The 20,550-nt window shown below is 37.3% G+C and overlaps 1 protein-coding gene across 2 annotated transcripts; it reads right to left on the bottom strand.

The window, feature by feature from the left end:
- Positions 1–5,443: 5,443 nt before the first annotated feature.
- On the bottom strand, positions 5,444–19,271 carry kctd6a (potassium channel tetramerization domain containing 6a). 2 transcript variants are annotated; one of them, XM_046875738.1, is made up of 3 exons: positions 19,139–19,271; positions 10,803–10,907; positions 5,444–9,832 (listed from the first exon to the last, which is right to left on the bottom strand). In XM_046875738.1, the coding sequence occupies exons 2-3, from the start codon at positions 10,827–10,829 to the stop codon at positions 9,146–9,148; spliced, it is 714 nt and encodes a 237-aa protein (XP_046731694.1). In that variant the 5' UTR covers positions 10,830–10,907; positions 19,139–19,271; the 3' UTR covers positions 5,444–9,145. The 2 variants fall into 2 exon arrangements, with proteins under 2 accessions (XP_046731694.1, XP_046731695.1); XM_046875739.1 differs by lacking the exon at positions 19,139–19,271 and adding an exon at positions 18,841–19,094.
- Positions 19,272–20,550: the final 1,279 nt, after the last annotated feature.

Here is a 20,550-nt window from a genome sequence, read left to right as displayed (position 1 = left end):
CTGATTAAAACAGGGGTGATGTGGTCATTTCCTAGATCTAGTGAGGACCCTTGCTGCTGCATTCTGGACTAACTGAAGCTTATTTATGCACTTACCGCACACCCAGACAGTAAAGCGTTACAGTAGTCTAATCTAGAAGTAACAAAAGCATGAACCAGTTTTTCTGCATCCTGTAACGACATCATATTTCTAATCTTAGCAATATTTCTAAGGTGAAAGAAGGCGATTCTGGTGATATTATTCACGTGAGACTCAAAGGAAAGACTCGGGTCAATAATCACACCAAGGTCTTTGACAGCCGTACATGCTGAAACAGAAACACCATCCAGAGATGCTACGTAATCGGAAAGTTTACTTCTAGCTGCATGTGGTCCTAGTAAAAGTACTTCCGTCTTATCTGAGTTGAGCAGAAGAAAGTTATTAAGCATCCACTGTCTAATGTCCTTTACACACTTCTCAACATTGTTAAGCTGATCTCTCTCATCTGGCTTTGCTGAAATATACAGCTGTGTGTCATCAGCATAGCAATGGAAGCGAATCCCATGTTTATGAATAATTTCACCAAGAGGCAGCATATATAAAGAGAAAAGCAGTGGGCCTAAGACAGATCCTTGAGGAACACCAAACTTTACCTCATAGAGCGTGGAGAACTCACCATTTACATCCACAAACTGATAGCGATCAGTCAAATAAGACCTGAGCCAAGAGAGAGCTGTTCCTTTATTCCTACAACATTCTCAAGTCTAGCAAGCAGTATAGTGTGATCAATGGTGTCAAAAGCTGCACTAAGGTCGAGCAAAACAAGTAAGGAGACAAAACCCTGATCAGAGGCCAATAACAGGTCATTTACCACCTTAACTAGCGCCGTCTCTGTGCTATGATGAGGCCGAAATCCTGACTGATACATTTCAAAATGTTATTCATAAGCAGATGTGAGCATAACTGCTGTGCTACAACCTTTTCTAAAATTTTGGATATAAAGGGGAGATTTGATATCGGTCTGTAGTTGGACAACTGACATGGGTCAAGGTCAGGTTTCTTAATAAGGGGGTGGATAACTGCCAGTTTGAAGGATTTCGGTACATAACCAGTGCTAATGGAAGAGTTAATTATTTTTAAAACAGGTTTGATTACCTCTGGAGCTATCTGTTTAAAGAAACTTGTAGGCAAGGGATCGAGAATACAGGTTGATGATTTTGATGAGGAGATTAATGAAATTAAGTCACTCTCATGAATAGCAGTGAAGCTTTGTAATTGATTGTCTGCTATAATGACACTGCTGTCTACAGGGTTACTTGTAAAATAATTTGGATTTATATTAACTGCCTGGATTTCTTGCCTGATGTTTTCAATTTTATTATTAAAAAAGTTCATGAAATCATTACTACCTATTGATGGTGTGCATGTTAGCGCAGTGCTTTTATTCCCTGTTAATTTTGCTACCGTGCTGAATAAAAATCTAGGATTATGCTTGTTATTTTCTATGAGGGTGGAGAAATAACCCTAACCCTATAAGAACAGTGGGTGCATCTATACTACATTTTCTTTGCTATTGTCACCACAGGCTTGCTCATTATGGCTAAACTAAATGCTGTTGCTTTCACCCCATGTGTACATGTGGCCTTGGCAAATCAGTGTAGTGGGTACCACAAACTATCCTAAATGTTAAAGCCCATAATATGTGGGCTTTGTAAGCTCTCATGGGGAAACTGCTTCTGTCTTAACGGTCATAGAATCATCACCTTTTACTCAAGAATGGAGATTTCCCCTTCATGCTGGAATTATTTAAGACCTATCTGGGTGAACTGATACATATTTGAAAACTGTATCACTGACGTTTTTTGACAGTTTACATCTCAGGAAAAGAGGTGGCAGAACTGAGTGCATTGGGGTAAGCTAGTTAGCAATTGGTGGCTGGATTATGCTGGAGTGAGTTTGTGGTCAAACCCATGGTTAAGCAATATTGGCCCAATGGGTGATAGAGGTTGCCATTATGGCCTACAATCAGGCAATGTGCCCATACCCTATGGTGCATGCTCTTCCAGAGATGAAATGCAATGCAAGACAGTGGTTCTATGAACCCAAGGTTATCCACATGGTTTCTCTCATTTGAAAGTTTGGACTCAACAAGCAATTGGCAGGTAGGTGATGTGGCATGAAGGTCTTTAATCGCAAATACTACATTGTTATGAATTTATGACTTTGCTTAAGGTCTTGGCCTACATAAACACAAGCACAAGATGGTCTCCTGATGTTAGATACCATTGTGTTGTTGTATGGTTTAAAAAATGCACAAAAGACTGGAAAACCCTTGGCCCCTCCCCCAACTAAAACGAACTACCCAACGTATTCCCAAGACACCTCCCCCATTGAACCCACATACGCAACGAAAAAGACTATTGTAATGGGGGGAGGGAAGACACTGAAAAACACACAAGGACAGGCAGAAAAACACTTTTAAAGACCCCATACACAGCTGCCATTAACATGCATCTTGAGTGATTGAATAACAAGGGAACAGCCGAGACACATAATCATTCACACCTGGCATTTTGAACGTGTCTCCAGTGACCACTTGTCATCAGAGTTCATGCAATAATTTCTGTTGCAGAAAGGTTGCCACGCACATTTATTATGTCAATCTTCTGCTGCGTTTCTTTTCAGGCAAAATGCTATCTTGTGTAATTGTACTCACTGTTTTAAACGTTTTAACTGAATGGTATGCTTTCAAAACTTATTCATGAGAGATGTGAAAGATGAGACCACAAATAAAGTTATGCTTTTGTCTTTGCTGTTTTAGTAGCATCTTTATCCATTATTTAAACATTGGAGAACTTTGCCATTTAATGAAATTCAATGGTTACGCATTTTCAAACTAGGGTTACAATGATTAGTCTATATATGGTCATTTATTGCTGTCTGGGATGCACCGAAAAATTTTCAGGCCAGCTCAGTCCTAGGGATTCCCCTGGACACCATACAGGAGGTGGGGGAAGGAGGATGGTAGCTATTCTATCATCATTACAGCAGAACGACTCTCACCCACTGTATGAAACAGTTTCATCATTGAGCAGCTCCTTCAGTGACAGACTTTTACATCCTAAGTGTCTGAAGGAGCGATACAGACGGTCTTTTCTCCCTGCTGCTATTAGACTTTACAATCAGAGCTGCTCCCAGTGAACCAGTCACCAAAATATACACTGTTATTACTGTTTAACTGTGCAATAATAACAATAACAAAGTTTTTTAAGCAACACATGTGCAATAACAATAATTTAAAACCGTGCAATATTACCTATGTGCAATATGTTTAATAGCATAACTACTTACTCGTGGTCTCTGTTTTCTTTTGTATTTATACATTGTGTTGTGTATATATTATATACTGTATTATGTTTCTTTTTTTTTTTACATATTTGCACATTTATTTTTCTCTGCTGCTGTAACAGAGAAATTTCCCCACTGTGGGTTGAATAAAGGTATATCTTATCTTATCTTATCTTGTCTTGTCTTGTCTTGTCTTGTCTTGTCTTGTCTTGTCTTATTTGCATTACAAATGTTATTTGGTCATATGCATCCAAAACCATAACAGTGCATCATCAAGATGCATTTGACATTTACATTTACATTTGCAGCATTTAGCAGACGCCCTTATCCAGAGCGACGTACAAAAGTGCTTTGAGTCTCTAGCAATTAATAAATCTACACTGGTACGCAAGATTACAAACTTAATATAAATATAACTCTTGAATTCTACAAAGCAAACCTGGAAAGTGCTAATTTAAGTGTTTCAGGAAGAGGTAGGTTTTCAACCGTCGCTTGAAAATAGCCAGGGACTCTGCTGTACGGACATCTAGGGGAAGTTAATTTCACCACCTCGGTGCCAGAACAGAGAAGAGCCTTGAAGTATACTTAGCTCTCATTCTGAGAGAAGGTGGTACCAGTCAAGCAGTGCTGGAGGATCTCAGACAGCGTGGTGCAGTGCAAAATGTGATGAGGTCTCTGAGGTAAGATGGTGCTGGTCGATTTTTGGCCTTATAAGCAAGCATCAGTGTTTTAAATCTGATACGTGCAGCTAATGGAAGCCAGTGAAGCAAGTGCAGCAGTGGGGTGATGTGGGAGAACAAGTCGTGCAGCTGCGTTTTGGATCATTTGCAGCAGACGAATAGCGTTCAGGGGAAGACCTGCCAGCAGAGAGTTGCAGTAGTCGAGTCTTGGAATCACAAGAGACTGAACAAGCACCTGGGCATCCTGTGTGGACAGAAATGGTCGAATCCTTCGGATGTTGTATAGAAGAAATCGACAGGAGCGAGGCACATTAGCGACATGTGGGAAGAAGGACAGTTCATTGTCCATAGTTACCCCAAGGTAAGGAGCAGTGGCTGAAGGGGAGAGCAAAGAGTCATGAAGAGTTATTCTGAGATCTTGACCTAGAGATGAATCACCTGGGATTTGACCCCCCTATTCACTGTATTTAATGCAATCCACCTGTGATCTGATTACCAAGGACACAAGTAAATGCTAAGCGTTTGTAAAATATTCAAACTGAATGAAATTCATACTACAAATTTCACCAGCTGGCTTATAAATACAGTCATTGTGAAACTGAAGGAACATCATATTTTGCTGTGGAGCAAACCAATAATATAAGTAAGTATGTGTCCATACCTCTCACTACTAAATACCAGTCAAAGCCCTACTAGTTGTTCTTTATTGAATTAACAAATACATGTTCTCCATCAACAGCAGTCATCAACCATAGACTGGAAGCTCCAAAAGAATAATGCTGTCAGGAGACATTTAGCCAAACTATTAATACAACCAAAAATAACTCATTCACCAATATTTCTATATAAGTGTCCCAATCTATTATTATAATAAGTGCTACTGAATTGCGCTCAAAAGCCATGATTTGATTCTGTGTGTTTTAGAACAGAAACTGAAGGATTAAATATATTAAACCACCAATAGTCAACAGTCTCTGATATATGACATTTTATCTGGTGTCTGTTTGTCCTGCATTGGTTACCTCTTTTTTTTGCAGCAGTACGAGCAGGAGTGAGAAACCCATGGGAGCGAGAAATACACGTATTTAACGTGGAATAGTAAAATAAAATTGTATCTAGAAAAAGCTTCCTTTCTGGATATCTCTCTGAATATCTCTCACATACACACCCACACAGCTCAATTATAACTAAATGCTTGCTTGCTCACCATTCGATACAAGCATAAACATAAAGATTTTGGGAATGAGTGCAGACACCAATACACATCTACTTACAAAGAGATGAACAGCAAACACCTTTTCAAAACACAAGAGATTGTTTGGATGAAGAATAACATGCAGGGTGCTGCACTGCTTCAAATACCGTCATTGATCAATGGACCCGCGACTGTAGATTGTTTACAGCGGCAGAGCATGCTATATTTATTATAGATAATCTCATTGGACACTCATCAGACAACAACTTTATTAGAAACATCTGTACACTTTCACATTTATGTAGACATCCAATCAGATGATCAGATGCAGAAAAATCATGCAGATACAGGTCAAAGATTTTGTTCATTTTAACATTAGACATTAAGCAAAAATGTTATCTCTGTGACTTTAACTGTTGCATGGATGTTGGTGCCAGGTGGGCTGGTTTCAGTATGTCAGAAACCGCTGATCACCTAGGGATTGTACAAACAACAGGTTCTAATATTTACACAGAATACTGCAAAAAACGAACAAAAACAATTCTGCAAGTGGAGGGTTTTCATGCAGTTAATGGCAACCCTGCTAATGACCACTGAGGAGAAAGTTGAGGAGAATCACCAGACTGATCTAAGCTGACAGTAAAATATTTAAACACATAAAATGTACTACAAACACGAGAGTATAGACGGTTCCCACCTTACGAACGAGTTACGTTCCGAACGACCGTTCGTACAGTGAATTTGTTTGTAAGTTGTTACTGTGTTTGTTATTGACTTTGTATGTCTCCTAATGATTTAAGAGCTATAAATACTATCAAATAAACAATAAAATATGGTCAAACAAATCGAAATAATCAGAATACTCTATACAATATTTTGTATTAAATAAAACAAAACAAAACAATGTATTAAAAAAAATGTCACTTGAAAAAATACATTCGCCGAATCCAGTGCGCATCATGTAGACTCGCTACGGTCGACGACTAGCTAGCTGCGGTTCTCGTTTGTTTTGAATTTTTTCGACTCTGAACAAATTTCACTTTGAGGACAGGTTTGTTCGTATCCACGAAAGTTTGTAAAGTGAATTTTCGTAATGTGGGGAGCGTCTGTACACATTTAGTATAAAAACAGATATATTCATATAGAAACACTATAAAGCCAAATGCTTGTGTATACTTGACCATTTCCCCCATATATGGTTCTTTTCTATATTGCTACAACTTGGAAGTACACAATTGTATAGGATTTTTGTATAGGGATGGTATAGCAATATTGTAAACAAGCCTCCAAACATGTTCCTGTGCACAAAGTGTATATGAAGGCATAATATTTCGAGGCTAAAGTGAAAGAACCTAAATGGCACAAAGCTATGACCTCAATCCCACTGAACACCTTTGGGATTAATTGGAAGTCCAACTGCAATTTATACCTCCTCATCCAACATCAGTACCTAACCCCAATAATGCTCCTGTGGCTGAATTGGTACATAGCTATGCTCCAAAAAATGTTGGAAAGCCTTCCTATGAGAGTGACGCTTATTTAAACAGCAAACGGAACCTAATTCTGGAATGAGATGGTCAAAACTCACATATGGCTGTGATGGTCAGGTGTCTACAAACATTTGATTATATACTGTATAAAAGACATGAAGCATTCAGTCTTTTAAAGTCCCATCAATGATACATATTTATTTATTTTATAAATTACTATCAGCAGCCCCAATTAATTTGTGTACTTTTATAGAACCTGAGATTATTCAATGCAGGGGTGTAAAGTCTAAAAATGGCGTTTCAGTAACTACTCATAACCATCATTTGGAACATAGCCAAAATGCTGAACCTGAACATTTTAATACGTTTGGTTTTGCTTCCTACTTAACAATGTTCAGTCTTTCGAGTGATCTGAAATCTAGAAAGTAAACGACATTCATTTTCTAAATCTCATAAAAATCTGAAACTTTGGCTCTTTTTTGGAACAAACAAAACCATGCTCTGACTAAAACACCTGATTTTACACATATGTAGCAACATTCTGCTAAAGGCTAAAGGCGAATAAATTGCACTGTGTTCAGTTACCATTTCGATACCATTTCAGAAGATCTTTTCCAATTCCAAAGTTATCGTGTCACACAAATTCAAAAGTTCACAAGTCTTGTAACAAAATAAATAAATAATTGAGTAGTACATTCAAATGTGACCTACATGTTAGCAACTGAGCAATCTTTTCCTGAGCTATAAAAAGAAAAAAATCGTTATATACAAATAATCGTTATATACATTTTCTGTAAAGCTTAGCTGAACAAATTCCAATCCTGCTGTGTTTATTGAGCTGCGTGATTATATATATATATTGCATATTACTAGTAAATTACTAATTAAAAGTTTGTCTAGATTAACATTATTGACATCATAACTGTCCCAGCCATTAAAGAAGGCAAACATGTTTTTACAGGTGTGGCATTTACCACACTTACTACTTATTACTTGCACAGAATTTGCAGTTATTGCCATAGTTATATGATGTGTATGTGATAGTGACGTAAGGGTAAGAAAGAGGCAGAATCCAGAACGAAAGGATGACAAGTGTACATAAAAGGATACTGTGAAAATGTTACAGAGGCTAAAACCCAGTTTGTCAATAGTCCCTAATTTCCAAAAAGTGCATGCAATCATGCTTTTATAATATACAGTATCATACAACAGATCAACATACACAATTACTATTTATACAAAATTAAGAAAATAATTTTAATAATTAAAAATAATAATAATAATAAAAGTCCTTTTATAAAAAAAAATTATTGTACAGCAAAAAGATGTACAAAATAGAACACAATAGAATTAGAAGTAATAGAAAAGACTAGATGTTGAGGTGGATCGGTGTAAGGTATGCAGATATAAGCTTCCCTTACTTTCTAGTTACACTCGCCTTGTTGCTCCAGTACAAACTTCACACACCAGATTTGTCTTTGCTGATCTCATCCTGAATAGTAAAAGCGTGATTTGTAAATAATTTGTTCTACTAATGCTGGTTTTATCCTTTGTTTATATGCAGCATAAGGGAAGGACCCAAAATGCTGTCAGTCATGCCACAGATTGCTAAAGAAATCCGTAAAAAGTTCTGATTAGACATAACGTCGCATGCTAGATTGTTATCACACGGAGTTAGCAAGTGTGGTAAGCCTTAAAAAAATGAATAAATAAAAAATTACAAAAATGTCAGATTTGTCTTGGCTTAGAGAAGTGAAGAATTCACATGAATGCCCAGATTGTTGGGAGTGTGTGAGGTGTGAGCAGTCTGACAACACAAATGAAAACAAATAGCTGGAAAACGATTAAAATTTATGCAATTCTTCATCTATTTATCTCGCAAAGTGTGCAGTTCCGATTTAATTTTTACATTATTAACATTTTCGTTGATTAATACACAAAAGTCCTCAGAGGCTATGCACTCTAATTTTTTTTTCCCTTGTTTTCTCGTGATCACGACATAATTCTCTCTTGATCTTAACATAACGATCATTGTTTCATTGTGATCAGTACTTAATTTTTCTGTGTATTTGGCATAAGAGCATGTTCTAGCATTAATGGATGATCGCATTCGTTTTTACTTTCATCGGGGACAAAAATATGAAATACTGATCAGCACAAAAGAGTGACACAAAATTGATTACCGATGGGATGAAACTGCAAAGGCTAAAGAATAAGTTAGAATATATGAGCAACAAGACAAGGCCATTCAAAAATGTTTAAAGGCATGGAGCCATTTATCAGTAAAATTAACACAATCCCAATATTTAAATGTTTTACATTTATGAGAATATTTTAACAATTTTCGGAGCCATAAAGCATTTTATTTCTGACTTTCTTTTAAAATTAAAATAAACGAAAAAAAAACCCTAACTGATCTTTGAGAACCACTCAAAGTCTAACTCATCAAGAATTCAGTCCTCAAGTTTGCGTGCCAACCTGCAAAAGGTCCAGTGGTGCTCTACAGTGTTCTCATTGGCCCTCTCGCTCATGTGATGTACCCGTGCATTCCTGATAGTAAATCCCTGCTTGGAGATGTATTCCACAAGGTGCACCCTAAGTGCCACCTCCTGCTGGTAGTCACAAGGTCCAAAGGTGAAGGATATCTGAAAATCACGAGTATCCATCATGTGTTTGTTCCAGCGTGTAAAGCTGTTAGAAATGCCCTCCAGCAAACTGTGGACTTTGGTGGTGATGGTGACTTGGGTAATAATGACAGCTACCGGATTTGAGTACTTGGACAACTTTCGAATACTGGAAAGTTCCACCACCTGCTCAAAGGTGTCCAAGGGATATAAAGGTTTTGTGTCATTTAAACAGTGGATTAGTGGCTCTATCTGATAGAAATCTGCTTCTTTGCGCAAAAGCTCTGTCTCTTTGAAATCATATGGAAGAGTCAGTTCTGAAGTCCTCAGAAAATTCAGGATGTAACGGAACAGTGGGCCGTCACGGTCTATGAAGAAGTTTCCCCGGGCATCTTGTGCTGTGGGAAAATCACCACGGAACATGGCACCCAACATAGAGTCTGGGTAACGCTGAAGAGTAGATAAAGAGGTGGTGTATAAATGACCACCAACGTTTAAGGTGACTGGATCTGTCATCTAGAAAAAAAAAAAGTCATACATTTTAGGTATAAATTTCTAAATAAAATAACAAAAAAACACATTCTGGGTGTTTCAGAACTGAACTGTCCTATGCCCAGCAATAGTAATGGTGACATGGTGACTTAAGTTAGAATCTTGAAGATCGCCATCTGAGGAGCTTCATCAGATCTCCTGTTAGTAATTTACATCTTGGAAATCATAAAATTCATTCATTCATCAGGATTTATCCTGGTCAAGAACACTAGGTGCAAGACACCAAGACACCAGCAGTTGCATAGCACTATGCACATTTACTAACTTAGTCTAGCCCACCCATCTACCAGCATGTTTTTGGGAAGCATGAGGACACCGTAGGGCTCGGAAAGAGCACACAGTACCAGTGTGGAACTGGGGATCCTGGATGTGTTTAGGGATGGTTACCTGATAACAGAACACGTACAAACTGACTTATAAAAACTGGAACTTAGGACTGAATTTCTTTTATTTTTAAACAAAATACTAATTATATTATTTAAAACCAGTTTTAAATATAAAAAAGTTGTTTTTTTTGGTGAAAGAAAGTTTAAGAAGAGATTCTTCTTGTTAACAATGCTATTCTTATATGATAACTTATTATACTTTTTTTCAGGCTTTTTACTTGTTTTACCAATTGCTGGAGTTGAATTTGTCAAACTAATATATAGGAAGAAAAAAATCTTAGAATAAAATGGAATCTAAGAAATTCTTAGATTCTCAGGCAGTGAAAATGGTGATTCACTGGACTATTTGTGAATCAACAACACTGACAGAAATAGTTGTGCTGTGCTATTTTCGCTTTGCTTCAACCAAATAACAAGTCCACCTACAAATAAAGAAGCAAGCAAACGGTACACAAGAAAGCAAAAACAAGCTTATAATATAAGGTCCTGTTTTCCATAATAAAAATAACAGATGTGATTATTAATTATTAGGAGCTTTCCAAACCAACCATGTGTCCTGAGCCTCCATTCTCCATTTGCAGCACTTCTCGTCTCCTTCCCAAACAAGCAGATAAATGACTCACTGCAGACTTGCCTTTTCATGTGATGAACATCTGTGACAGGAAAATGACAACAGTGCTGAGAGACAGTAAAATTCAAATCGGAAAAAAGGTAGAAATTCAGAAAATGATCATGAAGGAGAAGAGGAAAATTGCAATGTATAAGTCCCTAAAACGTAAGTGAAAACATCAAATCATTTGCTTCTGTTAGTGAAAGTGGTAGTGCTAGTGATTTTGTCAGTCTCAACAAAAGGTGGGCGTGGCCTTTGCATGGTTTTCCACTGTTCCACATGATTTCTTTTAATTACAGTTGACCCAAAACAATTATGATGTAACATCAAAATGTTTGAAAAACTATTTTATTATTGTATTATTCATTTAAATGAGTAAATAAAACTTTTATAACAAGTAATTCCCATTTTTAGTTGAGTTTACAGTACAGTACTTGTACAATTCCACTTGGAAAAGGAACCATCAAAAGGAGAGAGTCAAAACCTCACGATTTTTTGTTACTTGCGAGGGGTCATAGAACGTAACCCCTGAGAGTATCAAGGTTGCACTGTATTTTAAATACGTATTTTAAATACAAAAATAGGTTTTTATATTTGATGGGGTTGATGAAAATGGCTTCATATTTTGTATCAAAATACTTTAGTGTTTTGTATATTTGTAGTTTTAAAATACCATAAAATACTTTGTAAGACGTCTACATGGTGACATCATAAAAATGCGACCTCAGATTGGTGCCTACTCAGTAGTTTGTCCAGACTTGTTGAGATTAGAACCTGAAAATTGATCCACATGGAAGAAGGTGGTGAAGGTAAGACACGTGCAGGCTGTCAGCTTTCAAATATGTGTCCAATAATTGATAAGTAAATATTTGATTGCAGAATTTTGTGCCCCTGATTGAAGTAGTGTTTATTAGTATCATGATTTCGCATACCATTGCATGAATGACTGCCTGACACATAATATATTATTCTATGTATGAGTAAAAATTAAATGATTAATTAGTTAGAAACTTGTTGCTACAGTATGAATACAGGTGACATCAGTCGCCTTATTATGAATGACTTGTTTGTCATTGAGTCAGTTTTTCTGATGTAACGTAGCCCATTGTTTCCAAAAACCGAGTACCGTAATTTCCAGACTATATATAAGCCGCACCCACTGAATTTGACAAAGTTCAATTTTTATTTTGAACATAAATAAGCCGCACCTGTCTATAGGCCACAGGTGTCTACATTGAAACTAATGAACTTTACACGGGCTTTAACAAAAGACAGTGTCTGTTACACTGTGTAACGGGTGAAATATGTTGTGGCTCCTTTAAGAGCAGAGCGGCATTTTGGGAATAGCCTGCCGCCGCATTTTTTTGTTATTACTGCATGTGTGCAAGGCTGAGGAATATGTCCTTATTATTTTCTGATGGTCATTTCTAAGTTTCTTTGACTAACCCGTAACGCTGTTGCCAAGAAAAATAAAAAAGCACTAGTTTTGGAAAGCTGTCTGTGCTTATATGATTTCTGTTGCAACTGGAGTTAGCAAGCTATCCCTTGACCCAGACTCAACGCGCTACAACGGCTTGTATCTAAACAGTAGCCAACCAAGAAAGTAATTGTTCGCTGTCTTCCTCCTTCCTTTCACAACTATTTCTCTCGGGAGTTTATCTTTTGGCATCTTCGTGCATTTAAAAAAAAAGTTTTTCTCCCGATGCCGTGCAGCTCAGAACACAGGTGAGGTGCGTTTTTTTCAGAAATTTCATTGGTCTAATGTTATGTCGCTCAGTTTTTTGGCTTGAAGTTTGTGAAACTGGGAAAAACCCAGAAAAAATTCATAAATAAGCCGCTTCGTTGTTTAAGCCGCGGGGTTCAAAACGTGGGAAAAAAGTAGCGGCTTATAGTCCAGAAAATACGGTAACTAAATTAGGATACAATTATAAGTCATTCACAAACTGTTAAACATTAAACTGTTGGTTACTTCGAAACTAACCTTCACCTGGGAAATCACAGGGAAATGTATGTGAATATTTGATCTGTTAACTAGTAGCATATGTCAGATTTATTGCGTGACTCCACCAGAATAGCTTTTGCTATCAAACATTGTTTACTTAATCGACTGAGTAGTGTAATGGTGAAGGGATACAGTAGATTGAATAGAAGGTTTGCGAAGAAATTTCACGCTCCTTTTTAAAAGTATTTTTTAGTATTTTGTAAATACAATCGTTTATTTTGATACATGGTGTGGCTGCCGTATTTTGTAGGTTATTTTGACGCACTTAAAATTAAGTAAAGTATATGGAATTTTATTTCAAAATTACATTTTGATGTATCTTTGCCCAACCCTGCATATATGAAGCCCTTTATCAACAATAAATTATACATTTTGGTTTCCCTTTTGGGTTTTTAATGCATTGTTAACTCTAATTAGAAAGAAACAGTATAAACAAGCACATAGAATATAATATTATACATAAGCATATATAATCGTTGCACTCACAACCAGAAAGAAGTAGGAAATAAATCACATCTCTGCAATTTTTCAATTTTCCAGATTAAATGCCTGGCTTGAATTTGAAACGCATGCTTATTCCCCATCTGCTGAGGCAATATGGTAAGCTGGAACATGAGGCTGATGGACATATGGCATTGGATTCGAACGATTTCTCTGACATCTCTGTATCCTTTAGGCAAGGCCTGCACATGTAAACAAATGTAGCATAAAACCAGATTGTACAGGCTTTAGACTTGGTCAGATTTATTGGCAGAACTGTGAAAAGCAGTACTAACAGAATTTTTTTTATATATAAAATGGGTTGATAGAAGGACATCACAGAATGGCATCAGGTGATATTTAGAATGCCAACATGAACCCTATCAAAGTAAGTCACAAAATTTAGCTGGCCAAACATTTAGGATTATTTGGAACAGACATTTAATAGATATAGGCAATCACAATTTCCCATTAATCACCATAATTATACCATAATCAATCAATCATTGCCAGTTCACACGTTGACTTCAATTTAAACCACATCAAGCTTGGACGTCAATACAAAATTGCCTCTCAAGAATCCTCTCAGAATTTCTTCCATCAATTCGATCGAAAAATTCAGCTTTTCAGAGCGATTCCGGTCATCTTAAAATCTTAGGAATTAGGATTATATCAGGATAGATCTGATATAATCCTAATTCTTAGGAATTAGGATTATATCAGGATAGAGCTGATCTCTACATAAAAATTCAAATCCCAAAAAGTAAAAAAAAAAACACTACATGGTGTTTATGAAGGAGCAACAATTAATAGCATTATTAACTTTGCCTATTCACTATTTCTTCTATCCATCCCACCCCCTATCCTGACTCATCCTATCTCTTCATTTACCCCAACCCCCTCTCGAATTTATGACAAACTCTCTTCACATATCTCACCTTCATCATTCATCACATCTCTCTCCCCATTCATAACATGTCTCTCTCTCACACATCCCATGCCTCTTTATTCATTCCTAATCCCTCCCCCATTCATGTGAAACCCCTCCCCCTGTTCATCCCAATCACTTACATATGAATGCTCTACCAGCTGTCACCTCCTGCACCAAAAGATACTGTGATAAAAAAAAAGTCAGACATCCACCACTCCTAGTCTATCCTAGTTCCACTACAGCATCTCTCAAATCTGCAACTTATTGATCTCATCCAGGACATACTGAAGCCCACAAGAACTGCATTTTCACCAATCAACCAACCGGCATGACCAAGCTTCATCTTTAGCCACTGTGTCTATGCAAGTGCAGTTAATGGCTTGCTGTGTTATAAAGAATAATCAGATAATTAGCGATTGTCTATATCTGTGTATGGTTAATGGCAGCCTATTAATGTGCTTCTCTTCCTTCTCAGCAGGGTGCCAATGCCAAAGATTGACTGAGCTGCCTGTATCTGCTTTGACTTGAGATAAAACTGAGCTGAACAGCAGGAAGGTGCAATTGATTTTTCTTTAGTTTGTGTGAATGTGTGTGCGTATGTGTGTGCTTACTAGCTCTAAATGGCATAAAACTGATAAGTGACCAACAATAAAAAAATTAAATACACAGCTCTGTTGCCAAAGTGAATCCCCTGCCTGCTACATCCTCATGTCCCACTCCATCCCAAATATTGTTCTATTCACACTCAATGGAACTGTTAAGGAGCTGTTATTTCCAGCCAAAATGAGAATTTTCATCCTCAGTGAAGTCATTGTTCCCAGTTTCCAATTCTAGCCAGAGGATGATGGGCTCCCCCTGCTGAGCCATACTCCTTTCTAAATGCTAGTTCTGTAAGCAATATCCTCAGGGTTGCTCACCAGGGGTTGAGGCTCTACAGTTTAGAAGCAACTCTACATCCTTCTATTACCAAGTCTACTCTTGGTTTTTTTTCATCAACATTAATTCATTAGCACCTTTTTGTTACCCAGGAGATTTTATCAAACACATAGATCTCTCTAAGAATTTGGGCTCTCCTTGAACTGTGGAACTGTCACCTTCTCGCACCAGGCAGTCCTTCAGAGCTAATTCATCATTATCTCTACCTTTGGGGGGCTTAAAAAGTCAGGCAAAATCATTCGAATACACAGATGGATCATTCACATTGAAAATAATGACATGCCACATCTCCTACAGTTCCTAGAATTGCCTCCGAGTCCAAAGCAGAAGCTGGCCAAAACTCCTGCCCAAGTGTATAGTTTATACAGTCATGTGACGTACAGCCTCTTTATATTCGATGGTTTTATGTATAAAAAATACCTCAGATAAACAACACCACATGACAATAATAAGCCAAAATTGGGGACAATTTGTGTGAAAAACTAATTACATCCTTCTTGCTTCTTGCATATGAATTAATAGGGTAAGTAACATCCACGTGCTATTAATCAAATGCCCTTGATTTATTGATCATCAGCACGTATGACCACTTCTATAAACTATAAAGAGTTTGTTGTTTTAACGCATTCCAGTGTGTGCTAACACTACGCCATGGAGGAAAGACATCACTCTGAGAATGGTTATATGGCCGTTTCCAAACAATTTAAAGTTTACCGTTCTACAGTGGAGCGAGTACGATTATTTCAGAGTAGAAAACATTCACGGCAGCTGCCAATCTTCCCAGGATTGAATGTCCCAGCCAATTTACCTCAAGGTCAGTCCGTGCAATGTTCAAAGACATTGCAAAAAACCCAGAGTTGCATCTCAGTCTCTACAGACCTCAGTTAGCATTTTAAAGGTTCATGACAGTAAAATGAGAAAAACACTAAACACATAAAGTGTCATCTCTCTTAAAAGAACATGGTTTGCATCTGAACAAACCAAAAGAATATGTCAGATGAGACTGTTCTTTAATTAAACACACTATTGTCTGTCAAGCATGGTGGTGGAGAGGTGATGGTTTGAATTTATTTTGCAGCCTGGGCACCATGCAGTCAATGAGTTGCCAATTAACTTCTCTGTATACCAAAATATTCCGGAGTCAAATGTGAGGCCATCTGTCTGACAGCTACAGCTTGGCTGAAATTAGACCAGGCATCAAGCACAACAGCAAATTTACAACAGAATGGCGTTAAAAAAGAAATAACAAACAGAATCAAGGTGCTGCATTCTCCCAGTCAAGGTTCGGACCTCAACCAGAATGAAATGTTGTGGTGGTTTATTAAAAGAGCTGTGCATAAACAACTGCCCAGAAACCTCTATAAACTGAAGCACCACTGTAAAGTAGAGCTAGCCAACATTCCTCTATAAGGATGTGAGAGACTGATAAAGTCATACAGAACATTTCTCATTTTGGCTTTATTTTTATTAATAAAAATTAATAAAAAGACACAGTGAAATATGCCGTGCCGTCATTTAAGGTTGTATTTACCTATGTCTAAGGCCTGATAAAGACCAGGTGGTTTTTATAATGTACTAATACACAGTCGAATCTTCACAGGGGTGTTATGAAACGAGGATCATGCCATTTTGGTTATATGGGGGTGTAATATCTGATTTCACACAGAAATACCATTTTGTCTCTCAATAAATTAATATACAGCAATAATGATAATGCTGTAAATATAAAAAAGAAAGAAGCTTTTAATAAATATTTCTTACATGCGTGAATAAATCCAAACACTCCTGTGACAGATTTAAGATTCACTTTTCATGACCGACACAGGAGCATCTTGGCAACAGGGATTTAAATATTTAACAATGTCTGGGATATTCTGTAAAGGTATTAGGGTTGTAACAGTACACGTACTCGTACCGAATTTTTTCGCCTTTTGGTTCATTACACGTTTGTACTAAATGAAATCCTCTTATATGTGCAAAACAAAATAAGTTCCCTCAGGAATGGTGGACTGCAAGTTTGTTTAGTCTCCGTCTCGCACTTTGAGTGCATTTTTTTAATTATTATTTAACTTGAAAACAAACACAACAATTCACTCCATACTGAAAATTTGTTTCGTTTTGCTTCTTGGTTTCTTAGATTGTTTATTGTTTTATGTCCAGCTGGGGTCTAACAAATGTAAACTATTTAATAAAATGTGTTCCTTTTTTACATTTTATTGAATCAATTTAATTTGTGCCAATTGAATTGATTACTCAATTAAAAAAAAAATAATAATTAAAAACAGTGTACTGCATTTATTAGATTTATTCTATTATATTTTGTAAAAATTGTACACAATATTATTTTATACATTATTTAACCAAGCAGCCATTTTATAAAAAAAAAAAAAAAAAAGTAAACTGTTGTTCACAAATGTTAATAATAACAAACTACATTTATATAAAAAACACAAGCAGTTTTATGTTTTGCATTTTCTTTCTCTCTAACCATACTGAAAATCGAACCGAACTGTGACTTAAAAACCGAGGTACGTCCCGAACCGTGAATTTTGTGAACCAATACACCCCTAAAAGCCATATTGTGTTCTAATATAATTTACTGTATATGTTTTGATTGTTTCAGATGTTGCGCTGCACAGGCAATACAGTATAATATAAATCCAAATCCTGTCTGCCGTGTTGGCTTGCTGCAGTTATCTGGGGTTTTTTTTGGTTTATTGCTTGAAAATGTGCAGATTTTCTTCTATATCTTTGTGATGTTCAGTACATTATGGTTTTAAAATTTTATTAGGAATCCTTTTAGGACTACAAGCTTGCCCAACCCCAACACATGATACGACTAACAGTCAACTATAGGCAAGACTAAATCTGTTTTGACAACAGTACATGTCAAGTCAAGTCAAGTCAAGTCAAGTCAAGTAAGTCAAGTTTATTTCTATAGCGCTTTTCACAACAGAAATTTTCTCAAAGCAGCTTTACAGAATTTAACAGTTAAGGTGAACGATGTGTATTTATCCCTGATGAGCAGCCATGGTGACTGTGGCAAGAAAAAACTCCCTTAGCTGTTATGAGGAAGAAACCTTGAGAGGAACCAGACTCAAAAGGGAACTCATCCTCATTTGGGTGACATCAAGAGTGTGATTATAGTCTTTAAACAATACAGAACACTGGAGAGAGAGAACTAACATGAGCACTGGAGTGTAAGATTATGAGTAAAGTCCTTTCTACAGTCTTTTACAGTCATTTAAAATTATGGAACCATAAATGCGCATAATGCATACACAAATGCGTAGTCGAGGATAACTCAAATTTGATTTTAATATAATACAGTTTGGTATAGTGCAAATTAAGATTAGATTCAACTTTATTTTTATGGTGCAAGGTACATGTATAGAGCCAATGAAATGCAGTCAGCATCTAAACCTAAGTGCATAAGTGGGCTTTTTTATTTACAATAATTAGCAGTAAGATAAATAGGGTATGAGGTCCATATATACAGGGAAGAGGGTGAATAATGTACAGAAGGTGCAGTAGGTAATAATATATGGTATATATAGTAATATACAATATACTGTGCAAAGATTATGCATAGACAGACATGTCAGAAGAGAATACATGAACCCAGACCTTATGATCAGTACCCCAGAGGTTGTTTACATTAACAAGCCTCGTGTGCACCAGTACTGCCACTGCTGGGCCCTTGGGCAAGGCCCCAAACCTTAACAGCTCACACGCTATATTGCATTCCAGGTATATGTACAAGATATTGAACGCAAAGCGAGCACGCCTACAATCCCGCACACGGCGTGCATCGCGCATACGCATACGCGTGCGCGCAAACCGCATTATCCCGCACGACGAAGATCACGTGATCAATGAATGCTTGCACTCACAAAATTAACCGCAACAACCCCAAAACTCTAACCTGTTCCACAGCGGAGCAGCATCCCGCGATTTCCGAGCGTAATCAATTTAAAGGGATACGACGACGTCCCAAATGACTCCATACTCCCTGTATAAGTGTGCTTCGTATAGGCTATAGAGTGATGTCGTGTTCCCTCCGTGTAGTAACCTGCGGGTATATTTGAGACGCGGCCCGTTTACACGGCGAGCTCGAGCTCCGCCTTAGAGTGAAGCAAATAAATATGGCAGAGTGAAACCTTTTACTGAGGCTTCAAATAAATCAATCTTTAAAATGACACGTGTTTGAAAAATCTAATGGAATCCAATGAAATGAAATCAATAAAAATCCTTACAACCAAACCCTCTGTGTGACTGAACTGTGAAGTCGTTTATATATATATATATATATATATATATATATATATATATATATATATATATATATATAGTGTTTGTCCCCTTTAACTGCTAAAACAGTTCTGACCCATCGGGCATTAGCTTCTTCAGCAGTTTGAGGATGGATGTGTCCACACGTGTCAACCTTCACTCCCCACGGCCGCCCATGACCTTCTCGCTGGTTCACCCTGTTCCTTCCTTGGACCACTTTTGATAAATACTGACCACTGCAGATCAGGAACATCCCACAAGAGCTGCAGTATTAGAGATGCTCTGACACAGTCATCTTGCCATCACAATTTGGCCCTATTTGGTCAAACTCAAATTCTTTATTTTCCATTTTTACTGCTTGAAACACATCAACTTTGTGTGTGTGTGTGTGTGTGTGTGTGTGTGTGTATATATATATATATAAATATAATATATATGAAAATATATGTATATACATAAATGCACATTGTAGATATTGACAGTAATAAATAAAAGAGATTTAGTGATTGTCCTCAAAGTGTGCGGTATGGTGTGGTATAAAGTGCACTGTGCTGTGCAAGTACAGAATTAAAGTGTCATAGTGCAAAAAAAGGTGTGCAAAAATAAAAAGATGGAGATGGAGAGAGAGGTCCAGTACAAGATCCTGGGTGTTTCCTTTTTTAAACTCCAAATGGCCTGCAGAGAGAAGCTTCTGCTCATTCCCTCTGTATTTCCTTTTAAGGAGCGGAAGCGGAAGCAACAAAGAGAATAGTCCATTGTTGGGATGGCTGAGGTCCTTCACAATCTTCCTGACCCTGGTCTGGCACCGTGTGCTGTAGATGTTGATGTGGATGGTACGTTCAGCTGACCGCACCACCCTCTGGAAGGCTTGCCTGTCCTGCATGGTGCTGTTTCCGAACCAGGAAGTGATGCCACCCTTCAGGACACTCTCAATGGTGCAAGTGTAAAAGGTCCGTAGCACCTGAGAGGGAAGTTTAAAGTCCCTTAAGCATCTCAGATGGTGCAGATGCTGCCGTGCCTTCTTCACCAGGGTGTTGATGTAATAGG

The sequence above is a fragment of the Silurus meridionalis genome, chromosome 19 (assembly GCF_014805685.1).
Source record: "Silurus meridionalis isolate SWU-2019-XX chromosome 19, ASM1480568v1, whole genome shotgun sequence".
Classification (NCBI taxonomy): Eukaryota; Metazoa; Chordata; class Actinopteri; order Siluriformes; family Siluridae; genus Silurus; species Silurus meridionalis.
This window is presented reverse-complemented; position numbering and strand designations above follow the sequence as displayed.

What these genes read in the sequence shown, in the direction of transcription:
- kctd6a (XM_046875738.1), bottom strand. Translation starts at nt 10,829, where the DNA reads ATGGAGAATGGAGGCTCAGGACACATG. An exon ending in ATGGAGGCTCAGGACACATG is followed by an intron (nt 9,833 to 10,802) that starts GTTGGTTTGGAA and finishes TTTTTTTTCTAG; the next exon opens with ATGACAGATCCAGTCACCTT.